An 18,652-nucleotide genomic window follows, 5' to 3' on the forward strand; every position below is an offset into this window, starting at 1 on the left:
GAGCGCTGGGAGACCTTTCTCCCAGCGCTTACGCGCGACCACACTCGCACTTCAAAGCGCTGCCGTGGGAGCGTTCCCGTGACAGCACTTTGAAGTTTTCAGTGTAGCCATGCCCCAAGTCTGACATGTGGATAAATATCCTTGAATAGAACTACTGCAAATGAACATGCCTTCGTTCACCAATGCAGTTCCTCCATGTTTGCCTCTTCCCTTAATTTCTATTTGGGTTCAACTCTTCTCCTACTGTCCCAGGATCATATCTGTTTCATGCTGTTCAAAATCAGGAAATTAACTTGAACCTAAAGTTTTCATTCTGTTATTCTTGCTGGGATTTTGATCCTCTGCTCCTGCTGGAGGTGTTCTTATGTGAGGAAGGAGATGGGAAAGAAGAGGTGTGATTGGCAGTTTGTTCATTTACTTCCTCCCCAATTCAGAGAATTCCTAGCAGCAATACAGAGGATTGTATCTTTGCTTCAGCTGCTCTTAAACACAATAGCAGTGTTTTCTTTCCCTGCCCCCCGCCCCCCTGCTGGTATTGGCTCATCTTAAGTAATCACTCTCCTTACAGTGTGTATGATAACACCCATTTTTTCATGTTCTGTGTGTATATAAATCTCTTCACTGTATTTTCCACTGAATGCATCCGATGAAGTGAGCTGTAGCTCACGAAAGCTTATGCTCAAATAAATTGGTTAGTCTCTAAGGTGCCACAAGTACTCCTTTTCAATAGCAGTAGAGTGAAACTAAGTATATGTCAGTCCCATCTACTGAGATCAAAAAGAATCTCTATGGATAGTAATTCCATGCTCTAATAATAATATAGCAGTAGGATATATTACCGACCACCTAACCAGGATGGTGACAGTGACTGTGAAATGCTCAGGGAGATTAGAGAGGCTATTAAAATTAAAAAACTCAATAATAATGGGGGATTTCAATTATCCACATATTGGCTGGGTACATGTCACCTCAGGACAGGATGCAGAAATAAAGATTCTTGACACCTTAAATGACTGTTTCTTGGAGCAGCTAGTGCTGAAACCCACAAGAGGAGAGGCAATTCTTGATTTAGTCCCAAGTGGAGCACAGAATCTTGTTCAAGAGGTGAATATAGCTGGACCACTTGGTAATAGTGACCATAATATAATTAAATTTAACATCACTGTAGCAGTGAAAACACTACAGCAGCCCAACACTATAGCATTTAATTTCAGAAAGGGGGACTACACAAAAATGTGGAAGTTAGTTAAACAGAAATTAAAATGGTACAGCGCAAAAAGTGAAATCCCTGCAAGCTGCATGGAAACTTTTTAAAGACACCATAATAGAGGCTCAACTTAAATGTATACCCCAAATTAAAAGACATAGTAAGAGAACCAAAAAAGTGACACTGTGGCTAAACAACAAAGTAAAAGAAGCAGTGAGAAGCAAAAAAGCATCCTTTAAAAAGTGGAAGTTAAATTCTAGTGAGGAAAATAGAAAGGAACATAAACTCTGGCAAATGGTAAAAATATAATTAGGCAGGCCAAAAAAGAATTTGAAGAACAGCTAGCTAAAGACTCAAAAAGTAATAGCAAAAAATGTTTTAAGTATATCAGAAACAGGAAGCCTGCTAAACCACCAGTGGGGCCACTGGACGATCAAGATACTAAAGGAGCACTCAAGAACAGTAAGGCCAATGCAGAGAAACTAAATGAATTCTATGCATCGGTCTTCACGGCTGAAGATGTTAGGGAGATTCCCAAACCTGAGCCATTCTTTGTAGGTGACAGATTTGAGGAACTGTCCCAGACTGAGGTGTCATTAGAGGAGTGATGACCGGTGACCGGGCAACAAAATGGCAGATGAAATTCAATGTTGTCAAATGCAAAGTAATGCACATTTGGAACAAATTCATAAACTAAACAGTAATAAGTCACCAGGACCAGATAGTATTCACCCAAGAGTTCTGAGAGAACTACTAACTGTAGTCTGTAACCTATCATTTAAATCACCTTCTGTACCAAATGACTGGAGAATAGTTAATGTGACGCCAATTTTTAAAAAGGGCTCCAGAGGTGATCCTGGCAATTACAGGCCGGTAAGCCTGACTTCACTACTGGGCAAACTGGTTGAAACTACAGTAAAGAACAAAAATGTCAGACATATAGATGAACATAATTTGTTGGGGAAGAGTCAACATGGTTTTTGTAAAAGGAAATCATGCCTCACCAATCTAATAGAATTCTTTGAGGGGGTCAACAAGCATGTGGACAAGGAGGATCCAGTAGATATTGTGTACTTAGATTTTCAGAAAGCCTTTGACTAGGTCCCTCACCAAAGGCTCTTAAGCAAAGTAAGCTGTCATGGGATAACAGGGAAGGTCCTTTCATGGACTGGTAACTGGTTAAAAGATAGGAAACAAAGGGTAGGAATAAATGGTCAGTTTTCAAAATGGAGAGAGTAAATAGTTGTGTCCCCCAAGAGTCTGTACTGGGACCAATCCTGTTCAACATATTCATAAATTATCTGAAAAAAGTGAGGTGGGAAAATTTCAGATGATACAAAACTACTTAAGATAGTTCAGTCCTAAACAGACTACGAAGAGCTACAAAAGGATCTCTCAAAACTGGGTGACCGGGCAACAAAATGGCAGATGAAATTCAATGTTGTCAAATGCAAAGTAATGCACATTGGAAAACATAATCCCAACTATACATATAAAATGATGGGGTCTAAATTAGCTGTTACCACTCAAGAAAGAGATCTTGGCGTCATTGTAAATAGTTCTCTGAAAAATCCACTCAATGTGCAGCAGCAGTCAAAAAGCAAACAGAATGTTGGGAATCATAAAGAAAGGGATAGATAATAAGACAGAAAATATATTGTCTCTATATAAATTCATGGTACTCCCACATCTTGAATACTGTGTGCAGATGTGGTCGCCCCATCTCAAAAAAGATATATTGGAATTGGACATGGTTCAGAAAAGGGCAACAAAAATTATTAGAGATATGGAACGGCAACCATATGAGAAGAGATTAATAAAACTGGGACTTTTCAGCTTGGAAAAGAGACAACTAAAAGGGGATATGATAAAGGTCTATCAAATCATGACTGGTGTGGAGAAAGTAAATAAGGAAGTGTTATTTAGTCCCTTTCCTAACACAAGAACTGGGGTGATCAAATGAAATGAATAGGCAGCAAATTTAAAACAAACAAAAAAGTATTTTTTTCACATAATGCACAGTCATCCTGTGGAACTCCTTGCCATAGGATGTTGTGAAAGCCAAGACTATAACACGGTTCAAAAAAGAACTAGATAAATTCATGGAGGATAGGTCCATCAATGGCTATTAGCTCGGATGGACAGGAATGGTGTTTGCCAGAAGCTAAGAATGATGATTACCTGTTCTGTTCATCCCCTCGGGGGCACCTGGCATTGGCCATGGTCGAAAGACAGGATACTGGGCTAGATGGACTTTTGGTCTGACCCAGTATGGCCACTCTTATGTTCGTATGATTATGGGCAGAAAGGTAAGCATCCCACCCTGTGTGAGCTGAATTTAAGTAAAACAGGTTTAAGGTGGGGTTCATATAATACAGGATTTTTGGTGGGTTGTTTTAAATGAACAGTTAGTTGTGCTCTGTTAAATTTCTGTAGCACTGCTTCACTCTAATTTGTAAGGGGGGAAATTAAACCCAAGAGAAGGAACTTTAAGTATCAGTACACTATAGCATAAATAAAAGTGATGAGTCAGAAGTTGTATGTTTTCTCCACCCACCCTTCTATTCTTCTGTTACCATTAAATCATATATTAATTTATTCTTGTTTCTTTTTCTGCCATTTCATATTTACCTCCACATTGTTTTCTTCCTCTTACTCTGTCCTATGTTACATTACCTCTTCTAAAGATCCCTTTCATTTGTTCCATCTTCCTTGTTTCCTCTTCCCTCATATTCCACTGTCTCACATCAGAGGGCCACCCACCCCATTAAGAGAAACTAAGAACCCAAAGGTATACAGGGAAAGGAAGGGATATTGGAGTGTGTCCACCCACCCCAGAAGTTCTTGGTGTTCTTCACTGACACATTACGCTACTGTAGGAAGAAGGAACTGTTAATGACAACTGTGTGGGAAGTGGGCAGCCAAGCATCTGCTGTCACTAATTGTTGGACAACAGCTTAGTAACTGTACACTTTAAGTGCCTCTTCCAGTTGCCTAAAGTATGGGCTCACAGAAATTGCAATTCTTTGGAGAGGTATTATACAAACTTTTTTTAAAAAGCGTGAGCCAAGCAAATGAACATTTTTGATACATAAAAACAATTATTCTGAAAAATTAAATTGCATCAGCACTGACAAAGATATTATTTATTTATTTATTTTTAAAGAAAAACCTAAAGATGCATGCACTGCACTTTATTAAACAGAGCTCAAAACAAAAAAGCGACCAAGAGCACAGGAGACAAAAGCAATGCACAAAGTAGTTTCAGGGCAACTGTGACCTATGCAGGGAGGACAAATAGCAATGGGTCAGCTGCAAAGCCACTGTTTTCAGTCCTGATCCAAGTTAGAGGAATGGCAAGTCTTGCTCCAAGCAAATAACTGCAACAGAGCTGACACTGCTTGTACAGACACTGGATGAGTCTTCTCCATGAAAAATAGCATGTTCTTAAACTCATGTTAATTAATACACAGTAACTCACCAGGTAAAAATCTTAGATGAGCACAGTGTATGTTGGCAGATTGAGATAAATCTTAAAGGGGAGTTAACGGGGTTGGCACCCACCTCTCACGAGTGCCCCCTCTGGTTAGGCGTGTCTGTGTTTTCAGTAAGTAGTCCCGGCCCTGGTATGGGGCTGTATCGCCAGGGCTCAGTCTCTACCACCAGCCAGGAGCTCCCTTAATGCTCCCCTGGTCCCTGCTAACAAACAGTCTTAGGCTCAGTCCTAGCAGCCAGACAGGAGCCTCTCACTCCCCTAGTCCCTGCCCCTACTTAGCTGTCTGTGATCCTGCTGCCTTTTCCAGCCAAGCACGCAGTCGTTTCTTCTCTGGCTTCAAGTAGCTACTAACTACTACTCTGTTCTGCAGCTCCTTTTTATATAGGGTCCTCCTGGCCTGATGGGCCATGCCAGCAGCCCCTCTGATTGGTTGCTTCCTCACAACCACACTAGGCTGCCTGGAGGACCTCTCCACTGCTCCTTTCCTGGGACAGGTGTGGCAGAATCCTGAGGCCTCCAGCAGGGGGCCTTTAGGCCTAGTTCACCCCATCACAGGGAGGTTAGTGATACTTTCTGAGGGAGTCTCTCCCTCCCATCCCCACCCCCATGCAGCAGATATGTCATCAAGTGGGGCCTGGTGCACAAGTTCACAATGTATAGTTAAAAAGTTACATTTCATGTTCAATGTTTGAAAAGAACCTTTCACAACATTACACATGTATAACTGATAGTCTCAGAATCAGTATGAGGAGCAACAGTGTGGAAAACAAAACATTTACCAGAGTGGTTTAGATTTCTTGCAAAAAAGGGGTACAAAGATAAACATGACAATCCAGTGAAAAGTTGGCAGATTTAACTTATTCTTTCTGTATCAATACATTTTTCAACAAACTATAATGAAAAATAAATAGTACTCACAGTTTACAATCCATTTTTTTTTTTTTAAATTGCCATTTCAATGAGATTCAACTCGTCACAGGGTGAGCTCGCCCTCTGAGAGTCCTGGGCTCTGCCTCACTCGTGACTTAGTTTACCACTCAGTGCAATGGTCACCTGACAGGAGTATGAGACAAGAAGCCAGGTCTGCTGGGGGCAGCCTGAATTCAGATAGGAGTGAGAATCAAAAGAAGCAGCAATTGGCTGAAGAACATAGGATCTGGGAAAAACAGGTTTTGACTTTCATGCACATTGAACTATTATTTTAATAAACTAGAACCCCAAGAAGGAGAAGGTACTTGAATGACAAGGACCGTGCTATTATTAGAGACCTCAGGAGGGTAAACAGAGGGAGTGGAGACACCGATAGCCAGACTAAGTAAGCCGCTACTACATTCTTGTTAAACTGAAATCTGTAGTGTGAGTATGATGGAGCCACCACTTTGACATAATTTCATAGACAAAGTTTTGTAGACATATGCAGCTTAAAAATTGAAAACTCATCTAGAAATTTTTTCATAAGCGAGTTTTTAAATTAGCTTATCTGTGTGAAAGTACATAATGTAAGATTTAGCATCCTGGCACAAAGGGAACAAGGCAATAGTGTCCACTTCCATACTTTCAATGTTTTTAAAAAAATTAAAGTGTAAATTTAACTTTGATTTTCCTAACTGAAAAAAAGCAGTATCCTTAAGCCATATTCCTCTGAAGTTACCAATAAGAATGTTCAACCTTAAACTTTTTCCAGAATAAATATGACAGCATGAATAATTTCTGTACTGAGCATCTGTTGCTTTGCTCCTATGCAGAAACACTAACTCTGCTGATCCTCCCAATTCTGTTACCCCTCTTAACCACATACTTCAAAAATTCCACAGCATTTCCATGTAAACCAATGAAACCCCCATGTGGCTCTCTTCTTGTGCTTCCCACCTCCCCACACCCCAACCCACTAAACTCTTCTATCTCCATGTGGCTCCTTGCCATCCATTTGCCACTCTGATCAGATTCACTGGCCTTCCGTATACAGAGACGAGCATCGGCTCCCAAGACAGCCACGAGAAGTCCATGGCCCACAATTTACACCCGTTACATCAGAGGTGGGAAAACTATGGCCCATGGGACCGTCCTGCCCGGGCCCTGGGCTCCCGGCTGGGGAGGCTAGCCCCCAGCTCCTCCCCTGCTGTCCCTCCTCCCTCGCAGCCTCAGCGCGCTACGCCACCGGCACTCTGGCCCGCCACTCCTGCCAGGCAGGGCGGCAGCGTGGCTGTGAGCTCCTGCTGCTCTGAGGGGCATGGTAAGGGAGTGGGGAGGGGTTTGATAAGGGGCAGAGGGTCCCAGGGGACAGGGGGCGGTTCGATGGGGCGGAGGTTCAGGAGGAGCTGTCAGGGGAAGCAGGGGGGTTGGATAGGGGGTGGCAGTTAGGAGCGGGGGTGTGGATAGGGGTCAGGGCAGTCAGGGGACTGGGAGCAGGAGGGTTGGATAGGAGGTGTGGTCCTGGGGGGTGGTTAGGGGCAGGGGACAAGGAGCGGTAGGGGGGAGGGGTTGGCTGGGTAGGGGTTCTGAGGAGACAGTCGGGGCAGGAAGTGGGAGGGGGCGGATAGGCTGTTTGGGGAGGCACAGCCTTCCCTACCTGGCCCTCCATAAAGTTTCGCAACCCTGATGTGGCCCTCAGGCCAAAAAGTTTGCCCACCCCTGCGTTAGATAATGCCTACACAGGATTAGACTACCTGTATCAGAGCAAATGCAGCTGAATACATTGTGCAATAGCTAAATGAAACTCCTAAACTAGCCAGTGATGCCAGTCCTTACTGAATCCAACACAATTAAATACAATTAGAAGGGCCAGTTCTAGTTGTTTGAGATAAGCATTACCACGCATTACTAATACCTCAAAAGTGAAAAACTCACTTTGTTTTAAACTTTTGTATCTCAAATACCCAGTCTGAGTTTTTCCAACCTAAAAAAAAAAAAAAATACTCTGGCATCAGATGACATATGGGTCATTTCTCGTTGATTTAGTTTTATTGTAGTGAAATGTAAAAACAAAACCAAAACAACTTGTGATAGTACACTTGAAACTTAGAGGCTCTTTGAACAGAGGTACTAATTCTCACCAACACACTTTAAACGCTAATGTTATATAAGCAACAGAGAAAGAGTCTCTCCCCTATATGGAGGACTGTGGTGAAGCTCAGCAGGGTCCATGAAGCCCATAGGTTGCCGTTAGATTTATAGCATTTTCTTCCAGAGGTCTTTTAAAAATATTAAATCTTTTGATGAAAAGGTGTCACAAACTGCTTTTACTTTCCGATTTGTGTTGGAATTCTACAGAAGGTCTTGTCCATAGTAACAGGTGTTTTGTTTCCCCCATTCCCCCCAAAACAAGTTTCCCGTTTGGGTCAAGGAAATGGATTGGCTTTAAAGTAGAATTTAAACAGGGCATCTCATTTAGCAGAATTAGTTCTCTGGCTAGTAAGTGTATGTAATGTTCACATAGAGAGGGTTCGGGGACAACACTATCCAGGGTCACTTCTTGACTACTAGTGGGGAGAATGACACTTCCCTCCTCCCCATGCACTCTTCAATGCTTCACTGCCCTGTTCTACCTGAAGCACATAGTAAGAGCAGAAAAATGGAAACCAGATCACAGCAACCCTCTGTTCAACCCATTAGTGTTGATACTATCCTTATGCAATTCAGGAGTAGGTAATGCAGTAGTGACCTTCCCCAGTGGGGCTGCGCTAACTTGCTCACTAAGCTTTTCTTGACACTAACTAGCAGGCAATTGTAGCTGAGCCCCCATAAACAGCTACTACTCCCCAAAGGAAAACTTTTTCAAGAACACCTGATTCAAACAATGTTTCTTTCCTCCTTCATAGCAAAGGCCATTTGCACAAAGACAGTATTATTGTTACTGAATTTATCTGCTCATGCTTCCTTCCTACTCAGAGGAACAACAATTTGTGAGGCTACTGTTAACTGCTCTGGACACATTCCATAATCCTGTGATATTGTCTTTACATACTGGAATAAGCAGAAATAAAAAGAAGTCTCCATAACAATTATGTAACAGAACATTGGGATGACAAAAAGCAGGGTTAGATGATAGGATGTTTAGTCTTGTCCAACCTACAGTTTCCACCATTGCCAGCACCAGCGGTGAATTATAAGCACGAAGGCTGCTACCGTAGACAAGGTTCATATGCAATATGCTTGGACTATGAACATAGAAGTTACTTTTTTTTTTTCACAAGTGGTAAAATAAAGTTTTCTAACTGGCAGCTGCTATGGGTGAACAGGGATAGAAAAGCCAGATGATAAATTTAATCAACCTCTGGATGGGGTGGAGACTGGACACAAAAGTAAGGGAGATCTGCACTCTTCATAAGCAAGATCTTTGCTTCCTTCCTTCCCCATCTCAACTGAGGGGAATGGAAGACAGCTAGAATTCCATTACCAGGCTGCTGCTGGAACAATCTTTGAGGGCTTCACCTATGCAACAACTTCTTGCTAGTGTGCGAAATTTGAAGTCCGCAACCAACATTTCCCCCAACCCCCTTCTCTGCTGGGAAGAAGCTGAATTCTCTCTCTGCTCCTCCCACTCCAGAGCCTTCTAATTATTGTGATAGATAGCAAAAGAGGTTATCTGATGATCTACTGTTACCCAGCCTCCTGGCTGCTACTTTACAAGCTCCATTTTAAGTCCAGTTGTCCTCAGTTACTGCTCAACTTTCTCAACCAGCAAAAGCACTCTAGATCAAAAGTGAAACTCATCTGGAGAGGGCTCATTTTTATGTTTAATTATGATCCATGGACCAGGATATACATTGAGGTCTACATATTCCCTGCAACACACAGCAATATCACAAAGTTTGTACAGGGCTCAAGGGAAGAATATGGGAACAAAATTAATATTTTGTTCAGTGCCTTATTTGTTGCGTCGTCACCAAGAAGATAAAAGACCCTTTTAGATTCACCACTATTTCTGTTCTTTGTTTCTCTTACTTCCCCACCTCTTTTTAGCCCTGGTCTACGGGGGGGGGGGGGGGGGATATATCGATCTAAGTTATGCAACTTCAGCTACGTGAATAATGTACCTAGACATACTTAGATCGACTTACCATGGTGTCTTCACCGTGCTGAGTCGACTGCTGCCGCTCCCCCGTCGACTCTGCCTGCGCCTCTCATGGCAGTGGAGTACAGGAGTTGACGAGAGCATGCTCGGGGGTTGATTTATCGAGTCTAGACTAGACGCGATAAATTGATCCCCACTGGATCTATCGCTGCCCGCCAATCCGGCAGGTAGTGTAGACATACCCTTCGTGGTTTCTCTTCCCATTCCCTGTCTTTGAGTGCCTCCTCTGTCCTTTTCTCTGCATTTCCTTCCCTGCAGCAACTCCCAATTACCTACCCAGTGTGCTTCAGTCCTATTCCCACCACGATTCCATCCACTAAAATGATTTGTGATTAAATAGTTAATGTTGACAGTGAAGTGTCATCACGGGGCTTTAATGCTGATCTTCTAGTCAGATTAAAAGGGAACATGGGAGTTCGTATCTCTGGGTTACGGGCTGAATGCAGATATCACTGCATTGGTTACATTTGGAAGCTTATCTCTGCAACAAGGAGGATTTTAAAAAAAGCTTAGATTCTGGAGACTCTGAAAAGAATTACAATATAACAAAACTACATGGGTGGACCACACATTTAAGAACCCTGTGTTAGATTTTACCTAGACAGTACTGGTGGAATTTACTTTCAGTTCAGATTACCTTCACAACTAGGGCTCAAAACTTTTTAAAAATGAAAATGTATACTGTATCTATCATTCACAAAGGAAAGCTTCCTGCTTGCAACTTGCAAGTAGGCAGGTGGATTGTTTAAGCTCTATTCATGCATTATTAGGCTATAAGGTTAATAAATAACACATTTAAACAAGCTGTGTTTAAATGCAGAGTGAAATTTGACTCCACATTTAATAATCAAGCTAATTAAGTATATTAGAATCTCTGCCTGGTATGCACTTTTAATCAGGTTATTGGAAATACTTGTAACAGCTTATTTAATAGTAATATTTTAAATTTATGTTACCTTTTTTAAACAACACACATACATTGCTATTCTATATACATTATGTAGCAGGTGCAGTGTTTCAGTTTGATATGAGGCATCTCTCTTCCTACATTATCTTTAATTAGGGTGACTTGTGTTTCTTTTTAAGTAGGCAAGGCAATCCCATACATTTGCAAAAACATTTGAGATGTTCCAGACAAGTTAACCACAGTTTTTGAATTTTGATTTACAATGAGGCCAAGCTTTGTTGACATTTTTTTTTTCCTGAGAAAGTGAAAATAAGCAAAGCTCTGAACTTGTGCAACATTATGGTATTAAACTGCAGCTGAAATTCCACAACCTTGCTGCTTCTAATAAAAGCAAGATAATTGTCTACTCATCAAGTAAGCCTTCAGAAACATTAGAGTGAATCATTATCATTATCAAGCACTAAAACAAAAATTTGGAACTTGTAATTTTAAAATGCATATACATTATTACTCCTAGGTATAACTGAAGTTCTCATTACACAGAGGCATGATGACATTTACTGTGTAAATACATTTTTGTATGTCTTGTCCCCTCCCATGTACAGCATGCATTATACTACTTTAATTTAAATAGAAATCTTTGAACTTCCTATAGTCATACGAAGCTGTTGACACCATACCAAGCACATTTGTAGGATAACAAATTTTAATTTCTGTCCACAGTGCTTAAACACATTAACCACATTAAATTGATTAGCTAAATAGTTACTATTTACACACTGAAGCTTGAATGAGAACTAGTTAACATCCCATTGAAAAAAAGAGGTAGTTCATACCTCCTTTACAACTGTTTCAGTCTAAAGATGGTAAAAATAAAAAAATGGAACAATTTGGCTGAAATTCTCTGCAACCAAGCAAAAAATCTTTTAGATGGAAGTTGCATTTTCTACTATAGAAATCAGAAATCCAGAGAGACCCTAAATTTACAAAATTCATAAAAATTATACACACAGTTTTCATCTTTCCTACTCCAATTTATGAAAACCAAAAAAATAGCCTTTGAGGTTCCATGAGGACTGTTTTGCTTGGTTTGAAAACAAGTTCTGTATTACACTAAATAAATTTCCCTATAGCAAGAGGAATGTCTTCTAAACCAGTGGTTCTCAAAGACAGTCCGCCACTTGTTCAGGGAAAGCCCCCTAGTGGGCCGGGCCAGTTTATTTACCTGCCACGTCCGCAGGTTCAGCCAATCGTGGCTCCCACTGGCTGCGGTTCACCGTTCCAGGCCAATGGGGGCTGCGGGAAGGGCAGCTAGCATATCCTTTGGCCCGTGCCGCTTCCTGCGGCCCCCATTGGCCTGGAGCAGCGAACTGTAGCCAGTAGGAGCCGCGATCGGCCGAACTTGTGGACGTGGCAGATAAACAAACCAACCCGGCGGCTTTCCCTGAACAAGCGGCAGATCGGCTTTGAGAACCACTGTTTTAAACAACTAAAAGCAATGTACATTCTCACACACCAAAACAAAGTTCGAGACTAGTAACTTCTAGATTAGATTGTTAAATAACTCAGAATGCCAGCGAATCAATGGCCATACTTGAGAAGACAATTTTGCTACCTGGTTATGTCACACTGGTGAAGCTTTTGTAGCTCAGCAACTAAGGAAAACTACAGATTACATAACAAAATCAAAGACCTACCTCCTCTTGTAGGTTAGGTTGGGCTTTTATACTGTACCCATCACCATGGTATCTGAGTGCATAGGTTGCATTTCCAATATCCGAGGTTTAATTTGATATTCTGAATGTATTTTTCCATCTTCAAATTTATTAGCCAAGACAAAAATTGGTTTATAAACAGTAAAGGCTCTTCTCTTGGACCAACTATATTACCTAAATACTAATTTAACACACTAAAATAACTTCCTTTACTAAGGTCTACAGTTGTTATGAAACAATGCTGATAGTTAATAATGCCAAGCAAGCGGGTTTTTTTCGAAATGCATATAGCGCAGGCTAAATACCAAAAAACTGTATACTTATAATACAACATGCATTAAGATACCAAGCTGATGCATTATATAAGGATCGGAAGAGGACAGAATGAGACCTAAAAACTATGTTCTGCATCTATGACAAAGAGGTTCAGCTGTCCAAAATAAAGTTATAAATTCAAGCTGTCTTCAGACAAGACCATATAGCAGAGACTTGAAATGATTAGTGCTTACCTTGATTCTCCACTACTGTTTCTTATGCTTTCCTCATCACTGTGCCCATTCATTGTAAATATTCAGAAGTTTAAAATATAAGTCCACTCAGTTTTTGAGATGGATATTAAAAGTTCCCTTTATAGTCTTCCTTGTACTCCACGTGTTTTACTGCTGAACAGTTGAACAAACAAGTCAGCTAAGGTATTCAAGATCCTTTCCCAAATTACCTAAAACAGAGACAGACATACAAAAGTGTTAAGAATATGACTTGAAATACTGCATGGTTCCATACAACCTCTAAAGATAACTGACCTAACAAACTAACACTTAAAAGGATCAAATATGAAATCCACTTAATTAAAAAAGTAGTTTCTGGCACTACCCGCTGCAATTGCTGATAGTTTTGTAATCACACTTTCCTGTTTAAAGAACGTTTCTCTTTCCCATTGCTCTGTGAAAGGCCCACACAAAGAACAGAGTATGACTGGTTATACAAAGGAACTGTTAAATTGAAAGACCTGTGACAAACACAAACTGAAAATAAATAAAAGTATTTTTCTAATTTATAGTAAGTGAGAAGGTACTACCGGTCAACATTTTGGGGCAGGCACTATCATTTACTGTATGTATTAACAGCTGAACAATGTGGTCCAGACCTACTTGGCTTTTAAGCGCTACTGCATTATAAACTTTAAACAAGTACTGGGTAAAAAGACAAGTATTTTATTTCAACTGATGGTACAATACTCAGATCACTAAAGAAATACTATAAACATACTGTAAAAGTGTTTCCAGGTTCAAGCATAACATTTTCTCTATCAACCAGCCTAACTGCCACACGTTTAAAAAGTTATGCTTGTCAAGAGTTATCCAATAACAAATCTAATTCAAGATCCCACAGCTAGAATGGTCAATATTTCACATACCACGATAATCAGAGCTGTGTGTACTGAAGTATCCAAAGCGTCCGGGGTCACTGTAAGTGTCCTACAGCAAGAGTACAAGGATAAACCTCCTAACAAATCAGAGAATGAAGAGTGCCCCGAAGGCACTGAATGGATGTGAATGAGACGAGGGTTTCATACACAGCTCGCCCGTCCGCCGCTCCACCTCCTCGTTTGGCCACAGTGATCTGACTGAGTCTGTCCTGCTCGGGTTTCCTCGGGCTACTGCTACAGGCATCATAGTCTCTCATCCAGACCAGTACACAAAGGACATGGCGGAGGGTATGAGCGACCAAGGAGCCCGATAATCCTGCCCCAGCCACAAGCCCAACCCGACTGGGAATCAGAGACAAACAGGCCGCTCACAAGGGGCAAAGCGCGTCCGTGGGGCGGTCCGTCGCCGCAGCACTTCCAGGCGCTGTTGCGGTGGGAGCGCCCCTGTCGATTACAGACCTTGGGGTCTTGTGGTTCAACAAAACTGCCCGCTAGGCGGCCTGGCTAGCACCCGCTGCGGCCCGGGCTCCTCGGCCCTGCCATCCCGAAGCCACTCACCAGCATCCCCATCCCAGTTATTCGGCCTTCAGCAGCTTCCAAATTTACCCGCCCGGCCCGGTGGCCGCAGTTTCCTCTCCCTACCATACACCTCCCCTGCTGTGCTGTGGGACCACCTGGCCAAAGAGCTTCCCTGGCTGTAATCCTCCAAACGCAGCGGCCTCTTACTTTCCCAACCACCCGCCCTCCAGGGGCGCCCAGGTCACAACCGCCCCGGCCTCCGCCCCCTCCAGGCAATGGTCGGTCTCCCTCCTCTTCCGTGGACGCTTCCCCGCTCCCGGCGCGGCCTGCACTGGCGCCGCTCTTGGCCACGGCTCCCCGGCCGACTCAGCCCCCGCACTGCACGCTCCTCACATCGCCAAGGCAGCCCGAGGGCCGCGCTCCCACCTCCCAGCCGGCTCCCCCACCAGGAGCCAGCGAGCCCAGCCCCCCGTCCCCTCCGTCGCTCACAGCGAGCCCAGCTCCCTCGCGCTCCTCACCCCCACCCAGCCTGGAAGCGGTAAACAGGCCCCACTCCCGGCTTCTTCCCACTCAGCCCCCGGCCTGGCCGCCGAGCCCCCGGCAGCCGCAGTGAGTCCAGCTCCAGACCGGCGAGAAACTAACGAGCCCAGCCCGAGCCCGGGCAGGCCGCTTCCTACCTGCGCGTCTCGGCCGGGCCTCCCCAGGGCCGCGCTGTCGGGACACAGCGTTATCCCAGCGGAGAGGAAAGTGCTGCCTGCAGCCCGGGCTCGGGGGCTACTCCGGCCGCCGCCGCCGGGCCTGGGCCGCTTCTCCCCCGCCGGCCGCACTGGGCCCCTCGCTGACCTACACGGCGGACTGGCCCGTGGCGCTTCGCACAATGAAGCCCGAACCGGGAGGGGGAGAGAACCAGGGTGCGCGCTGCGCCGCTGCCGCCACCGTTTAGGTCCTCCCGGCCGCCGCCATCACGCTACAGCCGCTCAGTACAGTCAAGTCTCCCCCTCCCTCGGCCCGCTGGAAACCCCGGGCGTGATGTCAGCCCGGCGCCCTGGGACAGTGTGAGCAGAGGGAGGAGCTAGGCGAGAGGGGCGGGACTCAGCAGCCGGGAGAGCGAGCCACGGGAGGAAGTTGGCGGACTGACGGGGACCAGGGACTCTGCAGGGTGGCAAGGCGGCTAAGGGCCCGGAAGAAGGACACAGGGCAGGGTGAAGTAAGGGGGGTATTCACTGTTGGGCCTGCTACCTCCAGAGCACCAGCCGACCAGGGAAACACCGAGTGCTGCTGCCAGGAAAGGGAACCTTAAGGCTTGGCCTGTTGCAATGTACCAGGTTTAAGTCATTGTAATCTGCTCTGACTGTGAACCTCACTTATTTTAAAAATCATCGCTCAATTTTGCTTTTTACCAAGAACCTTAAAAACAAGCTTAAAATTGTTCATATCCGTTTGCCTTCTTCCAGGTTTGGAAGTAACCTCACTAGAACAGGCAGGTGATTAGTTCCCACACCATTTCTGGGTTTATAGGTGGGCTCTACCAAATTCAGGGCAGTGAAAAACATGTCACAGACCATACAATCTGGTTTTCTGTATGCTTTTATCCTATACAGATTTCATGAGGGAGACCAGCATTTCTCAAATTGGGGGTCCTGACCCAAAAGGGCGTTGCAGGGGGATCAGAAGGTTATTGGGGGGTATTGCCACCCTTACTTCTGCACTGCCTTTAGAGCTGGGTGGCCAGAGAGTGGTGGCTGTTGGCCAGGCACCCAAATCTGAAGGGAATGCCCCTCCAGCAGCAGCACAGAAGTAAGGGTGGCAATACCATACCATGCTGGGCTCAGAGTCAGAAAGCTGGGCTCCCAGCCAGCAGCCACAGCTCTCCAGCTGCCCAGCTTTCAAGGCAGTGCTGCTGCTAACAGCAGCACAGAAGTAAGGGTAGCAGTACCGCAACTCCCCCTAGATTAGCCTCGTGACCTCCCCACAACTGCTTTATGGGTCAGGACCCCTACAATTACATGAAATTTCAGATTTAAATAGCTGAAATCATGAAATTTACCGTTTTTAAATCCTATGACTGTGAAATTGACCAAAATGGACTATGAATTTGGTAGGGTCCTATTTATATGCATTAGACTAGAGGACAATGCGATGCTCCTCTAAGGGCATGGAAGCCTACATACATGACTTCCTATATAACACAGGCCAGAGAAATTCCCCAAAATAATTCCTAGAGCAAATCTTTAAAAAAAAAATCCAATTTTAATTTAACAATTGTCAGTGGGGGAAACCCACCACAACCCTTGGTAAACTGTTCCAATTGTGAATTACTGTCACAGTTAATGCCTTATTTCCAGTCTGAATTTGTCTAGCTTCACTTCCCTTTCTCTGTTCAGCATCCCAGGATTGTATTAGCTCTTTTAGCCACAGCATCACATCGGAAGTTCATGTTTAGCTGATTATCCACCATGACCCCCCAATTTTTTCTGGAGTCCCTGCTTGCCAGGATAGAATCCCCACATCTTGGGATAGTATACCAGTATACCTAGTGCAGACATGGCCCTTGTCTCTATTTACCTGCCATTTTGTACCCTCAACAATTGTATAGATTTATATTTTGTAATAATCCATCTTTCTGCTGTTACTTACCTGGTGGTTGTTACTTACTGGGTCAGCGCCACAGGACAATTGTGGTGACAGCTATTAAAACCTTTATCACAAATGCTTAAAGGCAAGGTTTCATTCACAGTGTTGCCAGATTTTTAGTAACCAGAGGTATGAGTTTTTAACTTCTCCCTTCAAGGGTTGAGCAGGGTCAGAAGAATGTATTGCTTGCTCATCGACAGGAAGATAGCAAAAGGGAAGTATCATGAAGTGGGTACTAGAAGAGGGTTGCTGTATTATTAGAATAACTGGAATGAAGAGGTTAGACAATATTTCCCTGCTTGTTGGGCTCTACTGCTCTGGAGAGCGGAAGTGCAGCACAGCCTGAGCCAGCAGCAACTAATGCCAAAAGAACCTTTCAGACTGAATATATGGAGTCAGATATTTGTCACGTACCTGATGGCTGCTACCTCTCTGGAAGGGTAGGCAGTGGGCAACGGCAGGGAAGAAAAGGATAGGTGACAGGACAGGCAGCGGGAGACAGCAGGGACGAGAAGGACTGGGCAGGAGGAGTAGGGTAGGTGGCAGGTGATGGAAAGGTAGGGTAGGGTTGGTGGCAGGTGACTGCAGGGAAGAGTGGGTGATAGATGGTTGGGCAGGAGGGGTAAGGTAGGTGGCAGGCGATGGCAGGGAAGGGAAATGGAGGGTAGACTGCAGGGGAGGCGAGGGGGGGTGACAGCCGGCTGGGCAGGAGGAGTAGGGTATGTGGCAGGCGATGGCAGGGAAGGGTGGGATTGGTGGCATGCGATGGCAGGGAAGGGTAGGGTAGGTGGAGGCAACAGCAGGAAAGGGAAGTGGAGGGTAGGCTGCAGGCAACGGCAGGGGAGGAGAGGGTGGGTGACAGCCGGCTGGGTGGGAAGGGGAGGATAGGCAGCAGGCGGTGGCTGGAAGCTGGAAAGCCCTGCCCTGGCTGCTCCACTGCAGGGACTGGACAACTAAACTGTCCACCATCCACGGAGGTGACAGTTGGGATCTCCAACAGCCCCTCTTTAGAACTCTAGAGCTGATCCTGGAACTGGGCGTGTCTGATTGGCTGTAGTTTATAATGAAGCTGCCACCTCAACCAAAGAGGTTTCAAAGTGAAGATAGAGACTGGGGAAGGGCAGCCACCATTCCACTCCTCACAACCTTAGAGAAACTGCAAAACCCAGTTTTTTGACCTTCCATTTCCTTACAGTAATTTGTACTAACAGTATTGAAAGACAAAACAAAATTAAGAAAGCCCAGCCCCTGAAGGGAAGAGAGAAGGGATTTGTTGAAAAATTTTAAAGTGTTCAGAAAAAAAACCCCAAAAAACAAGGATTCAAGGCCTTGAAAATCTGCCTTACACGTGACTTAAGCTAAATAGATTGAACTTCTTATCAAAGAAAAGTGAGGGTAAATAACTATTGGAAAAACTTATTTAGTGATGTGATGGATACTCCATTACTTGAAGTCTTTAAATCAAGACTGGATGTCTTTTTAAAATATATGCTCTAGTTCAACCAGAAGTGTTATAGATTTAGTGCAGAAATTACTGGGGAAATTCTATGGCCTGTATTATGCAGGAGGTCAAATTAGATGATCATAATGGTTCTTTTTCCTTTAAAATCTATGAATATGTAATTGTACGAGTACAGTTGATAAATTTGTGAGGGTCTCAGGTGTCAAGAT

At 44.1% G+C, this 18,652-nt stretch overlaps 1 protein-coding gene across 2 annotated transcripts in view; it reads right to left on the reverse strand.

Annotated features, from left to right (window-relative positions):
• Positions 1-15,351, reverse strand: part of CHD1 (chromodomain helicase DNA binding protein 1) — an 85,339-nt gene extending 69,988 nt beyond the window's left edge. Inside the window, exons 1-2 of one of the 2 annotated variants that reach the window (XM_074952900.1) lie at positions 15,025-15,351; positions 12,909-13,117 (exon numbers count right to left, since the gene is read on the reverse strand). In XM_074952900.1, coding sequence (XP_074809001.1) covers positions 12,909-12,961 — 53 coding nt within the window. In that variant the 5' untranslated portion in view covers positions 12,962-13,117; positions 15,025-15,351. Of the gene's footprint in view, positions 1-12,908; positions 13,118-13,816; positions 13,836-15,024 lie in introns of those variants that run through there. The other variant, XM_074952901.1, reaches the window with a different exon arrangement.
• Between the last annotated feature and the right edge of the window lie 3,301 nt (positions 15,352-18,652).

The sequence above is a fragment of the Natator depressus genome, chromosome 5 (assembly GCF_965152275.1).
Source record: "Natator depressus isolate rNatDep1 chromosome 5, rNatDep2.hap1, whole genome shotgun sequence".
Classification (NCBI taxonomy): Eukaryota; Metazoa; Chordata; order Testudines; family Cheloniidae; genus Natator; species Natator depressus.